At 42.7% G+C, this 19,588-nt stretch overlaps 1 protein-coding gene and 1 long non-coding RNA gene across 2 annotated transcripts in view; one reads left to right on the top strand and one right to left on the bottom strand.

Annotated features, from left to right (window-relative positions):
- LOC103350202 (uncharacterized) overlaps positions 1 to 19,588 on the top strand; it is a 104,009-nt gene that overhangs the window by 8,160 nt on the left and 76,261 nt on the right. The window lies entirely within an intron of this gene.
- Positions 10,523 to 19,588, bottom strand: part of LOC100357801 (interferon-induced very large GTPase 1) — a 48,914-nt gene continuing 39,848 nt past the window's right edge. Inside the window, exon 2 of the mRNA XM_008265392.5 lies at positions 10,523 to 18,499. Within this exon, the coding sequence (XP_008263614.1) occupies positions 11,211 to 18,497 (7,287 nt within the window). The 5' untranslated portion in view covers positions 18,498 to 18,499 and the 3' untranslated portion in view covers positions 10,523 to 11,210. The remainder of the gene's footprint in view (positions 18,500 to 19,588) is intronic.

The following is a 19,588-nucleotide window of genomic DNA, read 5'->3' as shown; positions in this document are numbered from 1 at the left end:
AGTCTGTGAAGTCTCCTTTTCCATGCTTTAACATGATTTTTTAAAAAAATTATTTTATTTATTTTAAAGGCGGAGTTACAGAGAGAGGTAGAGCCAGAGAGAGGAGAGAGAGAGAGAGAGAGATCTTCCATTCCACTGGTTCACTTTCCAAATGACACAATGGCCAGAGCTGAGCCGATTGAAACCAGGAGCCAGGAGTCTCTTCCGGGTCTCCCAAATGGGTACAGGGGCCCAAGGAGTTGGGCTATCTTCCACTGCCTTCCCAGGCCACAGCAGAGAGCCAGATCAGAAGTGGAGCAGCCGGGACTCAAACGGGCGCCCACATGGGATGCCAGCGCCGCAGGCTGGGGCCTTAACTCACTGTGCCACAGCGCTGGCCCCATGATTTTTGTTAAGAATAACATTTAGCATCAGAGGGGAGCAAGAATTGTAATTTTTATTTAATGACCCCATTTCTTTTAATTACTGACAATTATTGAAACAAATGATCCAACAAAAACATAATTCCTAAAGTTTTGCTGAGAAAACCATAAGATTATTGATAAGAAATATTGAAAATGATGCTGTCTGATTTCATCCATGTGACAGATTTATGGCAACATCATGTACATTCATCTAATATATCTTTGAATTTGAATAGTTATAACTTATAAAAATACTGATGGGAGATAGAATTTTCTGTAATGTGTTTCTTCTGAGCACTTCATTACTTTTAGTAATGAGAAAAATCTTAATGAACATTTTCATTTATGTAGTTATTAGTTGTAAATTTCATATAATTTCAGGAATTAGGAAAATAAAATTTTGTATTTATTTCCAACAGAGTAATGTTGTGTATAAGAAGAGAAACAATATGGAACAGAGATAAGTTAATTATGAACATTTATTCAGACCCATAAGAGAAACATTTTTACTAACTTAAAAAAAATCTTCATTCTGATAAAATTTGCATATATAATAAGTTTCATTCATTAGCTTTTGATTAAGGTTTGGATTTTGTAAATACATATTCTTTTTTAAAATCATAATTAAAGTCATTTAGTTGTAACTCTTGAATTAATTTTCTGGTCATTTATTCATTCCTGCCTTCTAGTTAAGAGATTTAGATTAGCTTTACTTGAGTATATTTTTTTTTTAAGATTTATTTATTTGAAAGAGTTACAGAGAGAAAGGCAGACACACACACACAGACACAGAGAGAGAAAGAGAAAGAGAGAGACAGAGATAGCTTCCATTTACTGGTTTACTCCCCAGATAGCCACAATGGCCAGGGCTGGGCCAGGCCAAAGACTGAAGCTTCATCTGTATCTCCCATGTGGGTGGCAGGGACGCAAGTCCTTGGTTTGTCTTCTGCTGCTTTTTTTTTTTTTTTTAATTTACAACATCATACAGATTCTGTGTCCAATGTCCTTTGCAGAAAGGTTGCTTCAGAATTTGGCATGAACCATACCACTGTATTCATGAGCACGAGTTACCTTTTCCAGAGTACTTTGCTTTTGTTAGGTTTGTCACCAGGAATCAGTGTGTTATTCTTTGCTTTGTACACTTAAGAACATCTCTTGCCCAGGTAGAATTTATTTTTGTCTCAAGAATAAACATTCTCAATTTTCAATTTTAATTTAATTTAATTTTTTTTAAGGTAAACAAATTTCATGTAATTTGTATATAGAGATCTAGGAACATAGTGATACTTCCCACCCTACCTTCCCTCCCATCCTTGTACCTACCCTTCCTCCTCCTCCCTCTTATTCACTAGATTTTTTAAAAGATTTGTTTATTTACTTTAAGGGCAGAGTTACAGAGAGGCAGAGAGAGAGAGAGAGAGAGTGAGTCTTCCATCCACTGGTTCACTCCCCAGATGGCTGCAACGGCCAGATCTGCACCAGGAGCCAGGAGACTTCTCCAGGTCTCCCACATGGGTTCAGGGGCCCAAGGACTTGGGCCTTCTTCTACTGCTTTCCCAGGCCACAGCAAAGAGCTGGATTGGAAGTGGAGCAGCCAGGACTCGAATTGATGCCCACATGGGATGCCGGCACTGCAGGCGGCAGCATTACCTACTACAGCACAGCACCATTTCCCCTTTTTTCCTTTCAGAGAAAAGTATTTCCTTCTTTGATGACCACTTCTTTTGACTGGGGTCTCACCCACTGACCTCCTTCACGTAAGACATTTTTTGCCACAGTGTCTTGGCTTTCCATGGCAGAAATGCTCTTGTGGGCTTTTCAGTCAGACCAGAATGCCTTAAGAGCTGATTCTGAGGTTGGAATGCTATTTAAAGCAATTGTCATTCTGAGTCTGCTGTGTGGACAGCTTCTCATGTCAGAACATTCTCTTGCCAACAAGGCTCCAAGCCGGATTCCCTCCAGGCTTTTCCTGCAGCTTTATCTCCAGTGTCTTGGGCTGCTGCAGTCTGGTCTCACCTCACTCTCCAAAGCTGGTGTGGAGGCTCTTGGCTGCTAGGGTCCTGATTTGTGCATGTCCACACCCTCCATGTACGTCTGCTGAGTCCTTCTAATTTGTGTGGAGTTTCCTCTGCCATTTTCTACCTAACTCTTCTCTGAGACTGTACTCTCTCTACTTTTTAAAAACCATCTTCTAGACTAGTGCGGTGAGCTCCCTCCATACTCTGCCATCTAATACCTATAATTAGATTCTTAGAATTATATCTATGAAGTATATTGAATCTCTTAAAGACTAATTAAAAATAAGATAAAAAAAAAAAACGGTGGCATGGTGCAGAATGTTTAACTAGGTGCGTAAAGAATTATGCTTCTGAGACCAGCAGATGGTGCCACTACAACATAAGAAGCACAAGGCTGGCATACACCACACTCTGCACTCTAATCTGGGGAGAGAAAGAAGGAAAGAAAAGACTTTCTGGGTGATCGAGTACACTTTTATCCAATAGAAACCAAATAATTCTTAAAACTACATTTTTTTTATTTATTTATTTTTTTATTTTTTTGACAGGCAGAGTGGACAGTGAGAGAGAGAGACAGAGAGAAAGGTCTTCCTTTGCCGTTGGTTCACCCTCCAATGGCCGCCGCGGCCGGCGCGCTGCGGCCGGCGCACCGCGCTGATCCGATGGCAGGAGCCAGGAGCCAGGTGCTTTTCCTGGTCTCCCATGGGGTGCAGGGCCCAAGCACCTGGGCCATCCTCCACTGCACTCCCTGGCCACAGCAGAGGGCTGGCCTGGAAGAGGGGCAACCGGGACAGAATCCGGCGCCCCAACCGGGACTAGAACCCGATGTGCCGGCGCCGCTAGGCGGAGGATTAGCCTAGTGAGCCACGGCGCCGGCCTTCTTAAAACTACATTTAAATGGTGATATTGAACTAAATTTAAACTAGATTGAAATTGAGTTAATTTTTTCCCCTCCATCTAACCAATGGATGGGGATTTCAGAGTTATATAAGATTATAGACTAAGATGAAGAGAGTAAAATGTTTCTATACATCATACATGTAAGATTTAGGATTCATCATGAATGTAAGCTTTAGGATTCATCCTTAATGCCCTTCTGAACAAGTGTTGATATTTCTCTTGGGATAAGGTTTTCAGAAGAGAACGAGAGGATCAACAAGTACATATCCACTTACTATTGCTTACTCCTCCTCTTCCATCTTATTTCTTGATCTGCCTTTGAGTTTGGCAAATTGGAGGGGCATTTGAACTAGTATCCACAGCCCTCATGCTTCTATATGAGTCTCCCTTATTTTTGTTTTGGAGAATGCTTTGTATTCAGTGCGAGGCCATGTGATAAATATACAATAGAAGTAAAGAAGAAATATCTGGCTCTGGCAAGCACACAGGGAGCAAGGGAAATAGGAAAAAGGCATCTAAACAAATGATTATTAGGAGTACTGTCATTGAACAGAGTTTGTGGACTCAAAAGGCTTTGATAGCCTTGGCAGCTCATGACAAAAGCCTCAGGTGATCACTGATGTCATAAACAAGAGTGTCAATTGTTAAATCAGTGACAGGAGTCACTGTGCACTTGCTCCCCATGTAGGACCTCTGTCTTTAATTAGTTGTACTATGAGAATTAATGATAAAACTTGTCTTCAAACACAAAGTACTTTGTACTTTGTGTGTCTGTGTGGGTGAAAACTGCTGAAATCTTTACTTAGTATACAGTTGATCTTCTGTATATAAAGATAATAAAAAATGAATCTTAATGAAGGATGGGGTGGGAGAGGGAGCAGGGGGTAGGACGGGAGTGAGGGTGGGTAGGCAGGTGACGGAAGTGAGGGGGGAAGAACAGCTATATTCCAAAAGCTGTACCTATGATATTTATATTTATTAAATAAAAGCTTTCTAAAAAGTTGTTAGTTCAAAAACAAAGTACTGTCACTGAAGAAAAAGTTGCTGAGATTTTTTTTAAAAGATTTTTTTTTTCTTGAGAGGCAGAGTTATAGACAGACAGAGGGAGAGACAGAGAGAAAGGTCTTCCATCTACTAGTTCACTCCCCAAATGGCCACAATGGCTGGAGCTGGGCCAATCCAAAGCCAGGAGCCAGGAGCTTCTTCTGGGTCTACCAAGTGAGCACAGGGGCCCAAGCACTTGCCCCACCTTCTACTGCTTTCCCAGGCCATAGCAGAGAGCTGGATTGGAAGAGGAGCATCTGGGATATGAACCGGTGCCCATATGAAATTGATGCAGGTGGAATCTTGGCACACTATGCCACAGCACCAGCCTGAGATTAACTTTTATACTACAACTTTATAGGCCCATGTTTGTGAATAACTTCCTGTCAGTTATCTGTTCATTTTTGCCAACATTACCACCTCTCATTTCCATACCATTTGACACATTTTATTCTGTTCCCTGCTCATATTCTTTCTACCAGTTTTTGTACATCTTTGAAAGAAGATCTGTGTCTGAAGCTCTGGATCCTGGGAAAATCCTAAGTACATAAGAAGTGTTGACTGTGAAATTGAAAGTTTCAAGTTGTGTAGAGATGTTTGTTCAGATGTTAATTGCCGTGGTATTTAGAATGGTGAAAATTTAGGAACGTGATTGAATTTAAGACTTGATTCTAATTATATACAAATGAATATTATACAAATTAATTATTAGACTAGACTGATATTTGTTGACCTAGGAAGATGTAGTTTTGGGAAAACTTGGTCTAGAACTGGCTGCAAGAGAGCTGGCTGCAAATGAACTGGCTGCTAAAATCAGAAGTGGCCGAGGGACCAAAGAAAGAGGTAGACAAATCAAGTGTTTTTTTTTAAAAAGATTTATTTATTTATTTGAAAGGCAGAGTTACAGAGAGTGAGAGAGCAAGAGTGAGAGAGAGAGAAAGGCCTTCCATCCACTGGTTCACTCCCCAGTTGGCCACAATGGCCAGAGCTGTGCTGATCCGAAACCATAAGCCAGGAGCTTCCTCCGGGTCTCCCACCTGGGTGCAGGGGCCCAAGGACTTTGGCCATCCTCCATTGCTTTCCCAGGCCATAGCAGAGCTGGACCAGAAGTGGAGCAGCCAGGACTTGAACTGGCTCCCATATGGGATGCCAGCACTGCAGACAGTGGCTTTACCCACTACGCCACAGCGCCGGCCCCAAATTAAGTGTATTTTATTATGGAGTTTACAGATGGCAGTGTGGTCTCAGGTGACTTCAAGAGAATGGGTCCCCAAGCCATGAGACAGGAGAGAAGATTTTATAGACAGAGGTGGCCTTTAGCTAAGAAGAATGCACCTGGATTTTAAAAGAAATATTAATATTCCAGGTTTCAGGTAAGAGACATTCTGGGCATCAGATAAGTGCTTCAGTTAAGAACAGCAGGTTATCTTAACAACTTTGCTTAAGCTATCAAAGGGCTTGGAATGCCCTCTAAGATCACTTAGAAGGCAAGATGACAGTTATATCTAGGATGTAAGCAATCATGTCAAGTTAAATTTCTACAGATGCCCACAGTTAGATTTTAAATGGGAAAGGAGATTATAGGAGAATGTACAGATTGTACATTACCATGAATGCAAGACTGTATGCACAGAAGTTAATTGTAGGTCCATATGCATGGAAGGATGGTCATTAAAATGTTCACAGAAGTTTATCTGAATGGCAGGATTTGGTGTGTTTTAAATTTCCTTTTTATATTTTTCCATATTTTTGAATCTTTTCAATGAGTGTTAGGGAAAAAAACCCAAAGCTTTACCCAAATTCTATCAAAATCTTATTCCATTTTTCTCTCCTATTTAAAACTCTTTAAAATGTTTACTTTTAAAATTTATTTTTATAGCAGAAAGAGAGATTTATTTTCCATCTGCTGGTTTATTCTCCAAATGCCTACAAAAAACCAGGAACCCAGAATTCCATCTGGTCTCCTACATGGGTGGCAGGGACCCAAGTGCTGCCATCATCTCCTGCCTCCGAGGGTAACATTAACAGGACACTGGATTACAAGCTGAGTAGCTGGACTGGAACAAGGCACACTCTGAACTGGGCAGTCTGATACAGGATGTGGGTGTCCCCGGTGGCAGCTTAATCTGTTGCACCCCATGCTCACTGCTGAAAAACCCTTTAGGTTCTTGTTGCATAGTCATTCCCAACTGGGGCAATACTAATATTTCTGGGACACTTGACAGTATTTGGAGGCATTTTTTGGTTGTCAAGGCTACAGAGAGGGCTAATATAGAGGCTCTGGACACTGATAAACATCCTATAATGCATGGGACGGTTCCACAAAACAAGAAATTATCTGGCTGTAGATGTTAACAGTGCTAAGGTTGAAAATCTCAGAATTCTTTTATCATTTAAAAAAAATTATTTGAAAGACAGATAAAGACAGAGAAAGAGAGAGAGAGAGAGAGGTCTTCCGTTTGTTTGTTCACTCCCCAAATGGCTGCAACAGCTATAGCTGAGCTGATCGGAAGCCAGGAGTCAGCAGCCAGGAGCTTCCTCTGGATCTCCGGGTCTCCCACGTGGGTGCAGGGGCCCAAGGACTTGAGCCATCCTCCACTGCTTTCCCAGGCACATTAGCAAGGAGCTGGATCAGAAGTGGAGCAGCCACGACTTGAACTGCTGCCCAGATGGGAGGAAGGTGCTGCAGACTGGGGCTGTGTGACCAGGACTTTAACCCATTGTGTCACAGCAATGGCTCCAGAATTCTTTATCCTGTTAGGGCTGTTTATCGTAATGTAGTGGAGAAGAAAGTCCCTGCCACTTCCATGTAGTTGGATTCCAAAGCCAGATGCTTGAATTAGGGTCCCAGAAATAAGACAGGAAATCATGGGGGACAACTATAGTTAAAACGGGAGACAGGGAAATAGAAAGGAAGATGCATGGTGGGGAGGGCTTGTGATGTGCTCACCAAGGCAGGTAGTCATTCTTGAGGCTTTTGTGCTGTATCTGTCAATTCTACACCATGATTCCCATTTTTCAGTTTCGATTAAGACCCCAGAGACCCAGAATAACTAAACACTAAGGCCAGAAAGGTCTTGGGTAAGCTTTGTAAATTTAAGCTGGCAGATAGAAGGGAGAAATTTCTCCTTGAATTCAGAAGTGCCTCCTTAGTACCTCGGATAATAAAGCTTTATTTCTGGAATAATTCCAACACATAGAACATGAAGCCAAGGCAGGAGCCCTTGTTTGGACTCAGTAAGACTTCTACTTCCATTTCACTCCTAATGAGTGTATTTGCAGGGCCTAGGCTTCCTTCCTGGACCTTTCTCACCATACAAGAAATTCAGCTATAATGCAGCCTCACAAATATTCTTGAGCTGTATGGAGGACTCCAAAGTGAGAGCAGCCCAGGCCAGGCTAAAATGGCTACATCTTTACATTCTGTATTACCCAGTCACTGTATACAGGCTGACTTGTAACTGAGGCAGACTGAAAGCTCTGATAAGTGAAGATTGGCTACTGACTTCATTACTCTCAGCTGTATAACAGGTTCTTCCTTGAAGGAGGATCTCAGGGGCACATTTCTGTCTACCACATAGGAGTTGAGGGGAACCACAATGTGGACTACAAGATAAACGTGTTTGTTCCCACAATTCAAAGTAAAAAATATCAAAAATTAAAATAATATCAAAAAAAATCAAAAATTAAAATATTAGGGAATTTTTTTTATTTTTCTTTTTTTTTTAAAAATTATTTTATATATTTAAAAGGCAGAGTACAAGAAAGGGAGGGAGGGAGGGAAGGAGGGAGAGAGAGAGAGAGATAGAGAGAGAGAGATTGATCTTCCATGTGCTGGTTCACTCCCCCAATGATCACAACAGCTGGAACTGGGCTGATCTGAAGCCAGGGGCCAGGAGCTTCTTCCAGGACTCCCATGGGGGTTTAGGGGCCTAAGTACTTAAGCCATTTTCCACTGCCGTCACAGGCATATTAGCAGTGAGCTGGATTGGAAGTGGAGCAGCCAAGGACTTGAACTGGCACCCATCTGGGATACTGGCACCGCAGGCAGAGGCTTAGCCTACTATGCCACAACTTGGGAGAGGCAGTTTAACCTAATAACTTATAATAACAGATTTCTTATTCTGTTTTTGGTTTGTCCTAAGTGCTTTATATATAGAAATTTGTTTTTCTCAAAGACACATAAGAAATTTACCATCTTACAATTAAACTTCCTCAAAACAAAGAGATTAAGTGCCATGCCCATGGTCTTACAGGCATGTTAACTACAAAGACAGCGGTACTGTTGGTTGTCATGGTAGTGTTAGTGATGACACAATACTTTACTTCACTGCCTTGCCCACTTCTGTGCCACAGCACTATCATGCTGGATTAAAGGCTTATTTAGACTTTTCTGAAGGGTCAGAATTAGGAGAGTTCCAAATTTAAAGGAAGGGGCAAAGAAAAATTGTATGTTTCATATGTCTTTCTTCATAATGCCAAGGAAATTTATCCCCAGACTTAATAGAGTTAACTTTTCCACTGTCCTAGTCCCATTCCTATAGGCTTTGGAACTTCTTTGCCACTGTACTTGAGAACTCTGTCTTAAGTGACCAGAACCTTTCCCTAAACCCATTGATGTGATCTTAATTCTTGTGTTTTTGTGTCCTCTATTTTCAGCAACTCTGAGAGACCCTACTGGTCACATCAACTGTATCCCTGCTAATCTTATAACTTAGCCCACTTCTTTTTTTTTTTTTTTTTTTTTTTTTTGACAGGCAGAGTGGACAGTGAGAGAGAGAGACAGAGAGAAAGGTCTTCCTTTGCCGTTGGTTCACCCTCCAATGGCCGCCGCGGCCGGCGCGCTGCGGCCGGCGCACCGCGCTGATCCGATGGCAGGAGCCAGGAGCCAGGTGCTTTTCCTGGTCTCCCATGGGGTGCAGGGCCCAAGCACCTGGGCCATCCTCCACTGCACTCCCTGGCCACAGCAGAGGGCTGGCCTGGAAGAGGGGCAACCGGGACAGAATCCGGCGCCCCGACCGGGACTAGAACCCGGTGTGCCGGCGCCGCTAGGCGGAGGATTAGCCTAGTGAGCCGCGGCGCCGGCCTAGCCCACTTCTAATTTTGTGATCTACACCAAGACTCAGTGTCTACCTTTCTTGGCGATCTCATCCCTAGTGTACTTATTCCCCCTACTCCAACCTTCCTGAGATCTCCTCCCCAATCATGCCTAACCTGATGAAACTGAAATCCCTTCCAATTCCAACCCCCCCTGGTAGCAGCATCATTTTCCCCACCACTATCACAGAAAACCCCACTCCTCATAGTCTTTTTTTTTTTTAATGGAAAGGATCTATTGGTGGGGAAACCAGACAGACTGGAGGAAAGGGGTGAAGGAGGAAAAAAGGGAGGAGTGTGTGTGTGTGTGAGAGAGAGAGAGATTGAGATAGAGCCACGTGTTCAGGAACAGGTCTTGTTAAACCTTTGCTGGGGGGCAGGCAGGGAAGTAGGGGCAGCGAATCCCATTAGGATGGGAATGGAGCTGACACTGGTGGTTGGGCCATGGGATCACCTGGCTTCCAGCCACGGCAGCGAGGGTTAGATCCTAGAATGGTGTCTGGGGTGTGGACTGCGCCATAGATACTGACCGTGCCATAGATAAAACTGCCATTTTACTAACATCCCTCCCCTCCCTTTTTTAATAAAGCAAGTGTTGTATGGGATTATATTAGTCCAAAAACTCCAGAAGGGATGATGATCTTGTCTTTAGAGCTACTTCCTGCTGACATGGGGTGACGAGGTACTCTGCTGGAATGGGGTGATGCCTCAAGCTGCTGTCTCCTGGGTGGGGAGCTTAGTATATCCCTATAGCAGCATTTGGTTAACTTCCTGGCTGATGAAGGCCTTGGTTCATTCCATTATCTCCTCCTGTAAACACTTAAACAGACATGGTAGTATAAAATACAGGGTGAGAATAGCAACCAATGGTCCTGGTAGTGGCATTAACCAAGTAATGAGAGTATTTCATAGAGGAGGGGAAACGGGAAGGGGGTTCTCTGGACCCTTGTGAAGAATAGTCATCTTCCTGTCTTCATTTACCTCTTTCCAATTTTGGTGCGCTCTTACAAACAGACTCTAAATATCATGAAGAATAACACTGTCTAAATGCCAGAGGAATTTATGAATGATCCTTTTTTATTTATACACAATTATTTTAGTTTGAAAATCAAAGGTAGCGGGATACAAGATACTTCTTAGTTAAAAGCTTTTGTGGCTTCATTTAAACAAATATGAGCAACATTCAGCAAATGATAATTGAACATATTGTAGTTTCCAAGAATCAATGATGTGAGATAGGCACAGTGCTGTGCAATTGTTCTGTTTCCATCACTGTTGCAATTTTATCAGATTAGGAGACCTTTCCAACTCTCATCAAGTGTGTTTTCCAGGAAATGAAAGGACAGCAGTCAAGAACACCTGTCTTTCATAATTTTCCTGTTAGATGACTTCTTCTGGAGACATAGTCATCTGACCTGAATCTGAGAATATGCTTAAAGTCCTTTAAAAAGACATAAGATGGAGAGTTATCATTGGTATCTCTTCACTCTGAAGATCCAAGTCATTTGGCTGCCATTCCCTGGACTGTTTTCACTGGTATATTTTGTTTGTAAATCAGAAGGAGTTGGGGCATAAAGACACACAGGAAATCTTCAACTCTTGAACAGATAATGGACTTGTGTTGGCATGTTTCCTTTTTAAAATGGCAGTAGTGGGGTTCTCATTGTGATGAGGAGGTGTGTTAGGGTTGTCCAGGTGCTGTGTCTCTTTTGTTGAGATCCTAGGGCTCTTTTGTGGTCACTGAATGCTACTGTTTTTTCAGGTCATCAAGCACATCCTGCTTTGTGATTATGGCCCAGGCCTCAGGGATTTTACCTTTACCTGTAAATTTTTTCCCATATTTTTCTTCTAGATTTGATCTGAAGTGAGAGACAAACCATTTCCAATAGGGCTGTGTGGATGAATCCGGAGTGATACTCCAAGTGGCATATTCTCCTCCTGCCTGTCTATAGGTCTTGTATGGGATTTCCCGGCCATCACTGAAAACCATGAAGCAATCACTTGCCACCAAACTAGTACAGCAGTCAATGACAAAGGTGTCTGTTTTATGCCATATTCCACCTTTGACAGCCAGAGGACGGTGGAAGGGAACGCTGTGATCTCCCTCATGTGTAGGAATTGTGTTTGTACAGATTGCTTTGCAGCGGGGACATTGTTTCCAGCAGCCACAGAGGTGTTCAGAGAGTATTTTCTCAATTTCAGGAACAATTTCCTCTACTGGTTTACTCAGACAGTGCTCTTCAACTGTCTTCATTGCAGGATCCAAAGCTACACTCATAGCTTCTTTGAGAAATTCCATGTCTTTAATCTCCTGGTGTTCAATGCTTATCAAGTCACTTCGCGGAAAGATCAGTCTGCTCCCCAGCTGATCACAGAACAAATCCAGCCACTCAGATGCAGTGCTGTTTTTGTCTTTAGCTTCTGCTGTGGATTCATGAATAGCAGAGAGCAGGGCATTCTTGATGTCATCTAAACTTAGTTTTAAAAAAGCCTTTATTGTTTCAGCTCCTGTTCCTGAACAGTATTTTCTAATATGGGTTCCAATGTAACTCCTAAAAAATGATTTTGGATCATGAAGGTATTTCCAGTACTTTTCAAAGTTTTCTTCCTCTGCCAGAGAGATGAGAATGTGTTTCTCTAAGTTAGCTCTGTTTCCATTGAATTCAGGGCAATTGTTTCTCATGTCCCCAGCAATTTTAGGGACTATTTTTTCACATATTGTGGTGGACACAGCAGGAGAGAGCTTGTTCCACAGAAAATCAACGAATGTTTTGATGGAGGTTGCACCTTGGCTAGAGATTTTAAAACTCATGAAGAAATCACCTTTCTTACTCTCTAAATAGTTAACAGGATCATTTGCTCTCTTGAATGCCCTGTGCATTTCCTTAAATTTCTGTGAGGCTCTTTCAAATAAATACAAAGCTATGTCAATATTGTATTTATTTGTAAATGAATATCTTTCTTCTGTGGGTGCAGATTTCATTTCCTCATCTATTAGTCTCAGGATGTTATGGAAATAACTTGGATTGTAATCACGCTGTTGCCTCCAAATGTTGTTAATAGTTTCCTCAAATCTTGTAAAGATACAGTTAGTAGTCATATTAATGGATTCTTTATCATGGGCCTCTAACTGCTCTTTGAAAATGTAATATTTCTTACTCATTTTGACATGTCTGTCATAATTTACTTGAAAATTCTTTCCTGAATTTTTACTCAGTATTCCCACCATATTTGTCTCATTTTTGAAATAATCCAAGAGGATGTTTTCAGAATCTACATCAATGGTAGGTTCTTTGACTTGAGGGATAGTTGAAGACACATCACAGACCCATTTTGTCCAAAGTTGATTAAATTTCTCCTGTAATTTTTCCTCACTTAATTCTTTATTCTTTATAGATAAAGCCAATTTCCTGCTCCTTTCCAATAATTCCCTTTCATAGTCTGTTTTTTTCTTATCCAGGCTTTCTTGACTTTTTTTAAAACTAATAAGTTCATTGACTTTTCTTCTACTGTCTGAAATAAGTGTCTCTTTAAGCATTATGAGTTTATGCTCAAAATTTGTTTTCCATTGAACCAGTATTTCACTATCTGTGTCTTCATCAAAAAATTTTTCAAATTCTTGCTTGATGGTTTCATATTTTTCTGTAATTGGAGCCTCTACTGTGCTTGTTGTGAGTGTCTGGATTTTTCCATTCTTAATCTGGTTGGTCAGCTGGTTCTGCAAGTCTAATACATGACTCCTTAATTGCCAGGTCCAGTGGTTATACATGGTTTCAAGTTTGCTCATGGCCACGACCTCCCTGGTGTTCCTAAAACTGAAAATAAAGTTCTCATTCACCAGAGCTCTCCACAAATCTTGAACACGGAATTTTACATCTGATATCTTCATGATGCTTCCTTTGGAATCCTGTTTGGCAGTCATAAGAATACTACTTTTCAGTTCTTGGACATTGTGGCTATAACGAGGATTAGGAGGGGCCATTGGGGGATTGCCATCCCAGAGGTGAGCAAAATAGTACACGTGAGTGTTGACATCAAACTTAATGACATCACTGAAGCGGTCTATGTCTGAGCACTGTTCTTGTTCTGCTGCTAATTTTGCCATTTCATCTAGTCTCTGCTCCAGTCGCCTTCGTCCCTCCATCATTTGATCTTCAGCTGTAACTTCCCCCACGTTCTGATGGACAAACAGGCAACTTGGTGAGATTTTCACCTGTTTCATCCTCAGAAAGGCTTGGACAACTATTTGTAGGATATCCTGCATCTCTGATGGATTCTCTCCAAAAATATTGATCAGAGTCAAGTTTCCAAGTCCAGTGACAAAGGTTGCCAGCTCATTGTCCCTGTTCTGGGATTTATTGCTGAGTTCTGGGGCTCGAAGACCCTCAGTGTCCACAACAAGCACAAAGTCAAAGCCAAGTTCCCCTGTGATTTTCTCCTCTACCTTCAGGAGCTGCATGTAGGCTCCCCGTGTACACCTGCCTGCACTGACTGTGAACTGCAGCCCAAAAAGTGCATTCAGCAGAGTGGACTTCCCTGAGCTCTGCAGGCCAAGGATAGAGAGAACAAACAGCCTTTTGTCTCCAAGTTTCTCAGCAAGCTTGTCAAAAACAGCTGCCACCCACTTTAGAGGCACATAGGAAGCATCCCCATCCATCAGCTCAATGGGAACACCATTTATCATCAGATCTGCAGCAATTTCAGGAAGGGAGAGAAAGAGAATCTCTTTTTTGGAGGAGACTTCTTCTAGAGCTTCATAGATCTGACCAATTTCTCTGAGAAGTTGCTCAACTCCCAATGTACAGTTATTAATCTCAGTGGCTATGGCTTCTATCTCATTTTGCCAGTCTTTCAGAGAAGTGCTCTTTGTTTTTTTCTTCTCTTTTTGTACCAGTAGCCACCATGATTTTTGTTTCTCACGCAGCTTTTCCAAGTGTCCTACAGTCAGATTGTCCAAAAACACACTCAGCCACTGCAAGAAGTAGAGTTTGGTGTGAGTTTGTGAATGTCCCTGGAGAATTTCAAGAACAGATTGCATTAACTCATTGAGAGGAAAGGCTCTGGTCAACTGTTCATGCCGTATCATTTGTTTCTCAGTTTCAATGTCACTCTTGTGTTGTTCAATGCTCCGATTCCCCTTTTCTCTCAGATGGTAGAGTTCTTTGTCCTTCTTACACCAGAGGTGCCAGAGCTGTCCCTGAAGAGGCAATAACTCCTCCTTCATGTGAGATAACTTCTTTTCTGACATGAGGGCCATTAGAATCTGTGCCTTTTCTTTGGCTTCCTTGCAGTCTCTCTGGTCTTCATCAATAAGGAATCCTTGCTTGCGAGCAATTTGGGAACAGTCCTCTAAGCTGAGAGCAGTGTCAGAGGACTCCAACAGATGTCTGATTGCAGTTGTGATCTCCCCTATTAATTCTGCCTCATTTCTATTCCTGATGCCAATTCTCACTCTCCGACCAGAATTATTTGCCATGGTTTTTTCTTTATCATCAAGCAGGAAGATCAAAGGTCGTGATGCCTGGCATAGCTCACGGACAATTTTCCGGTTTTCCTCATTGTTATCAGAAACCGACATGAGGACCACAATGAGAGAAGAGATTTCCTGTAGGAAGCTGAGCTGCTGCGGGTGTTCCTTTGCATCTCCATGAAGATTGGTGAAGGTCACACAGTTGTCAAATCTGCCCTCATCATCCCCCCCAGGACAGAACCAGCAGATTTCCACTACACCCCCCATCAAGAGACAGTCTTTTGTACTTCCTGTGCAGTGGCGGTGAAAAAATGTATTGTGTTTACGCTTACCAAGAAGGCAGTTCATGACTTGAGATTTGGAAGCAGAGAAGCCATTTCCAACTCTAATGAAGGACACAATGGAGGTAGAGACACAACACATCTGCTGATTCTTGTAATTGTTCTTCTTCCCATCTGGTGATTTGCTGACTTGCTGCCAACTTCTCCTGATTTGCCTGAGAGACCAGAGGGAGAATTCAATTTGAGAAGTGCACGGATTTGGCACCAGAAGGGGGAGGGCAAATTGACAAATGGAAAGCTTGGTTAAAATATATTGCCTGGCAAAATCATCTGCACAGTGAAAAATTGCCATCTGAATATCCATTGGGTGAATGTAAGTCTTAGTGGGCTGGTATGGCTTTGTGGCTGAAGGTTTAGTGGAACTAGGTCCATCTTCAAAAAAGTCTTCATATGGATCAAAATCCTCATTTTCTTGATTGGAAGCTCCTGAGTCAACCTGGTGATCTGTGTCTCTATCATCTTTGAAGACCAGGTGTCTCAGGCTGTAATCCAGCATCAGCAGCTTCTGCAGGAAATAAAAGGGAAGGTCCTGTTCAGAGCTGGGCTGGGTGTTGCACACAGAAGTGTTGTAGATCTGATGGAAGTTAGCTCTGCTCATTCTTTTTGGGTAGTAATGCTCTAAGCCTAGCCGCTGCAGTAGGTCTAGGAAGGGTCCATTTTCTATCACCTCCCTTTTTGTATTTTTATTTTCATGTGGTTGTTTCTTCTCATGGAAGACATTTTCCAATTGTTTTCTTACGTCATCCATTTGCAAAGTTGGCTTTGTGGCTTCATAATCCCCATCAATGAGCAACCTCAGGTCTTTCTCTAGATTCTGCCAATCATCATCTACTCTAGGCTTGGTAAGGACATGGGCAACCTCTTCAGACAATGATTGTCCAATGTGTTGTTTCATTAATGCCAGGCGTTGTTTTTTCTCTTCTGGAGAAATAGCTGTGACTCCAACTGTGGCTGTCAGACCTGTGAGCATCAGGAATGCCTGAGCCCTGTAGCTGCAAATACTTTTGAGCTCCTGGTATTTATTCTGGGCAGCCTGCATTTCATTCAGTAGGAAGTTTAACTCGTCACTCCCCAAACACTGAAAAGTATTGTGTACCATTTGATATCCTGCAGCAGCTGCAATGGAAAGTAACAAGAGGTGTGTGTCTGTCTGTCCTGTTTCCTGGAGGTAATTTAAGAAGCAGCTGAAAGCTAAGCTGATTTCATAATTGGCCTTTCTGTGAGCGTCTTCTACTGTCTCTGGGGACTCAGATTTGAACTTCAAGTCCATGAGTTCATTGTAGGTTTTTCTTAGAATTTTAACTAATTCGGAAAATTGGGAGATAGTAACTTGCTCTGGCTCAGTCTCTGCCTGGAAGATCCACTGCATGATGGAGTGAGCCTCAGGAAAGTTTGTCACTTTGTAGATATGTGGATCCAGAAGACTGCACAACTGAGATTTAATAAATTTTGTTTTATAAGTGGGAAACTTCTTGCAAAAACTTACGGTTTTTACTAGAAAATTCTGCAGATCACAATTTGTAAGACATGTGTTAATCCACATGTCATAACCTTTCATTTTTTGATTCAGCATCTGCATGAAATTTATTAATTTTTTAAGCTGCTCTTCAGGAACAGATACTTCCCAGGATTTCACATCTTCTAGGAAAACTGTAGCCTCCTTCCCAGCACTCAGTATTTCCTCCCCATCCTGGATCTGGACATTTAGGCTCGTCACAGCAGCATAGGTGTCTTCCAGGCACTTAGCCACCTGGAGGGCATTCCTAAAATCATTTCTGTGGCTAAAGAGGATGATGTCCCAAATGGGTACTAGCCGATGTCCCCGATCAATGACACACCAGGTTTGATTGCTGGCAACGAGGCCAGCTTTCCATTGCACGAACCCATCTGCTTCTGGTGGGCCACCTGTCTGGGCCACAGACAATTGCACTTTGGTTTGGAGATTTTGGGCAGTTTTTCTCTGAGAGTCTGTTTTTGAATGCGTGTTGGACACATTCCCACCTGCAACAACATTCACTCCAAAGCCACTGTAGCTGCCCATGATGTAGCTATCCAGGGCCTCGGCTGACTGCTGTTTCACTTCTTCCAGTTGCCCACTTTGGAAACCTTCTGAAATGGCCTTCCACCAGTAGATGCCTCCCAGGTGCAGAGGGCCTTGGTTAGCATGAGAGCCAAACCTGTGGAAGAAGTTTTCAGTTCTGCACCTCAGCATGCGGATTTTGTCTGGGCCAGTAGACTGATCCAGGAGGTCTTCAATGCACTTCAGTTCCTGTAGAGCAGCCGTGGATAACTGGAGCTGATCCATGGAGAAGTGACAGGAGGCCAAGGGGATATAGCTGAACTTGGTTGAGCAAAAATAAGAGTGCTCACAATGTGATCTTCGGATTTCCTTGGATTCCGAGTGTTTGCTGTGATCCACACCAGCTTCTAGACTAAATCCCCAACCTCCACCCTTAGCAGATGCAGTTAAGCTGAAGCCCAGCTTCTCTATACTCTGAGTGAACATGGACTGTGCGTGAGAAGAGGTGAATTCTTTTGTTTCCATCCATGTACCCTGCTCAGGGCCAAAGAGTGAGAACTCCTTGGGCACACTGAGTAGTTCCTCTCTCTTCTCCAGCAGGCCCCTTTGTTGGCTGGTTTTGAAAATTCCCTGCAGGGCCAGCCCTCCAGATGCCCATCTCACCAGATCTCTATCTGGGAGGTTTTGCCTGTGGGACAGTGTCCCTTCTGTGACCTTCAGTTGTTTCTGCAAGTTTTCCATGACTTCCTGAAGGGGCTTTTCAGGTGGTGGCCAGTACTCCTCAGGGATCTCCATTGCTTGCCTCAGCTCTGCTTCCCTTCTCCTCACTGCCTCTTCCTGTCTCTGCCTACCTTCTGACAGCAAGTCTCTCAGTCCCTGCAGGGCCTGTTGTGCCTGCATCTGCTTTTGGTTTATCAGCTCCACAGGAGACTGCTCTGACTCTGAAAGACCAGACTGTGACAGTTTCAGCAGTTTCTCCAGGGCCCTTTTCTCCCATGGATGTTGTGCCTGGGATTTCAGCTTCTGGAGTTCCTCTTCATCAAGGTGTTGCAAGGCCTGGGCACAGGTCACACCTAAGTGTTCCTGCAGCTTTGGCAACCAGTCCTCAACAGCCAGTCCAGCTTCTCTCAGTATCTCTTGGAGATCTTGCTTCCTTCCATCTCTGAGCAGATGTTCATCATGGGTGTGTCCTGCTGTGGCCATGGCTGTGTGGAAAACGGAAAACAGGGATTCAGTTAGCCTGACTGCTTCCTGACTCTAGGCGGTATCAGTCTCATGACCAATGGAGTAGGTATAGAAAAGATAATTCCCTCCTTTAAGTGTTCCAACATAGTTTTTTTTTTTTTTTTTTTTTTTTGTTTTTGTTACATATAGAGTTAGACAGTGAGGGAAAGAGAGACAGAGAGAAAGGTCTTCCTTCTGTTGGTTCATCCTCCAAATGGCCACCACGGCCGGCGGTGTGCCGATCCTAAGCCAGGAGCCAGGTGCTACTTCCTGGTCTCCCACGCAGGTGCAGGGGCCCAAGCACTTGGGCCATCTACCACTGCCCTCCCGGGTCTCAGCAGAGAGCTTTGCTGGAAGAGGAGCAACTGGGACTAGAACCCGGCGCCCATATGGGATGCTGGCGCCGCAGGCGGAGAATTAACCAAGTGAGCATGGCGCCGGCCCCAACACATATTTTAAGTGCAAGTCATCATTATGGGTGTTCACAAAATCTATTTTTTTTAATTGCCAGGGTGAGTTGCTGCTTAGCCTGAGTTTGAGTTTGGCACTTATTTCACAGAATGAATTCCATGGAGACTGTTCACCTTTGAAATGAAGTTTGAAAATGTGTGTGAGTTTGAAAGATTGATGTTTATTTTTCAAACAGGAGTAACGGTACCTATCACTTAACTTACCTCTATTTGTTTCTGTAAAACCAGTGTTGGCTGGTTCCATTACCACCTCTCTATGAATTTTTCTTAGGGTGTTTAATAATATGTATTTCTTTTGTTGCCCTTTTATATGCATCACTTTTTATTAGTAAATTAACAACTTTATTACTAGTAATTGCATCCATCAATTCTTGTTGTTTTGACTCTGTAAATTTTCTTTGGCATTACATGGACATAAAGATCTAAAAAGAAATGGTCATTTTCCCAGGTAGGTAGATATGTAATAGAGGCAACATCCTAATAACTAACCACAGTAGCATGTGTTTTACTATGACACAGAGAAATGAGAGATTAATGCATTTTTATGTCCAGGATATTGTGAGGAAAATCCTCATAAGGATGCCATGATGACTTTTTTCC

The sequence above is a fragment of the Oryctolagus cuniculus genome, chromosome 1, assembly GCF_051225735.1.
Source record: "Oryctolagus cuniculus isolate XC-2025 breed Fujian yellow rabbit chromosome 1, ASM5122573v1, whole genome shotgun sequence".
Classification (NCBI taxonomy): Eukaryota; Metazoa; Chordata; class Mammalia; order Lagomorpha; family Leporidae; genus Oryctolagus; species Oryctolagus cuniculus.
This window is presented reverse-complemented; position numbering and strand designations above follow the sequence as displayed.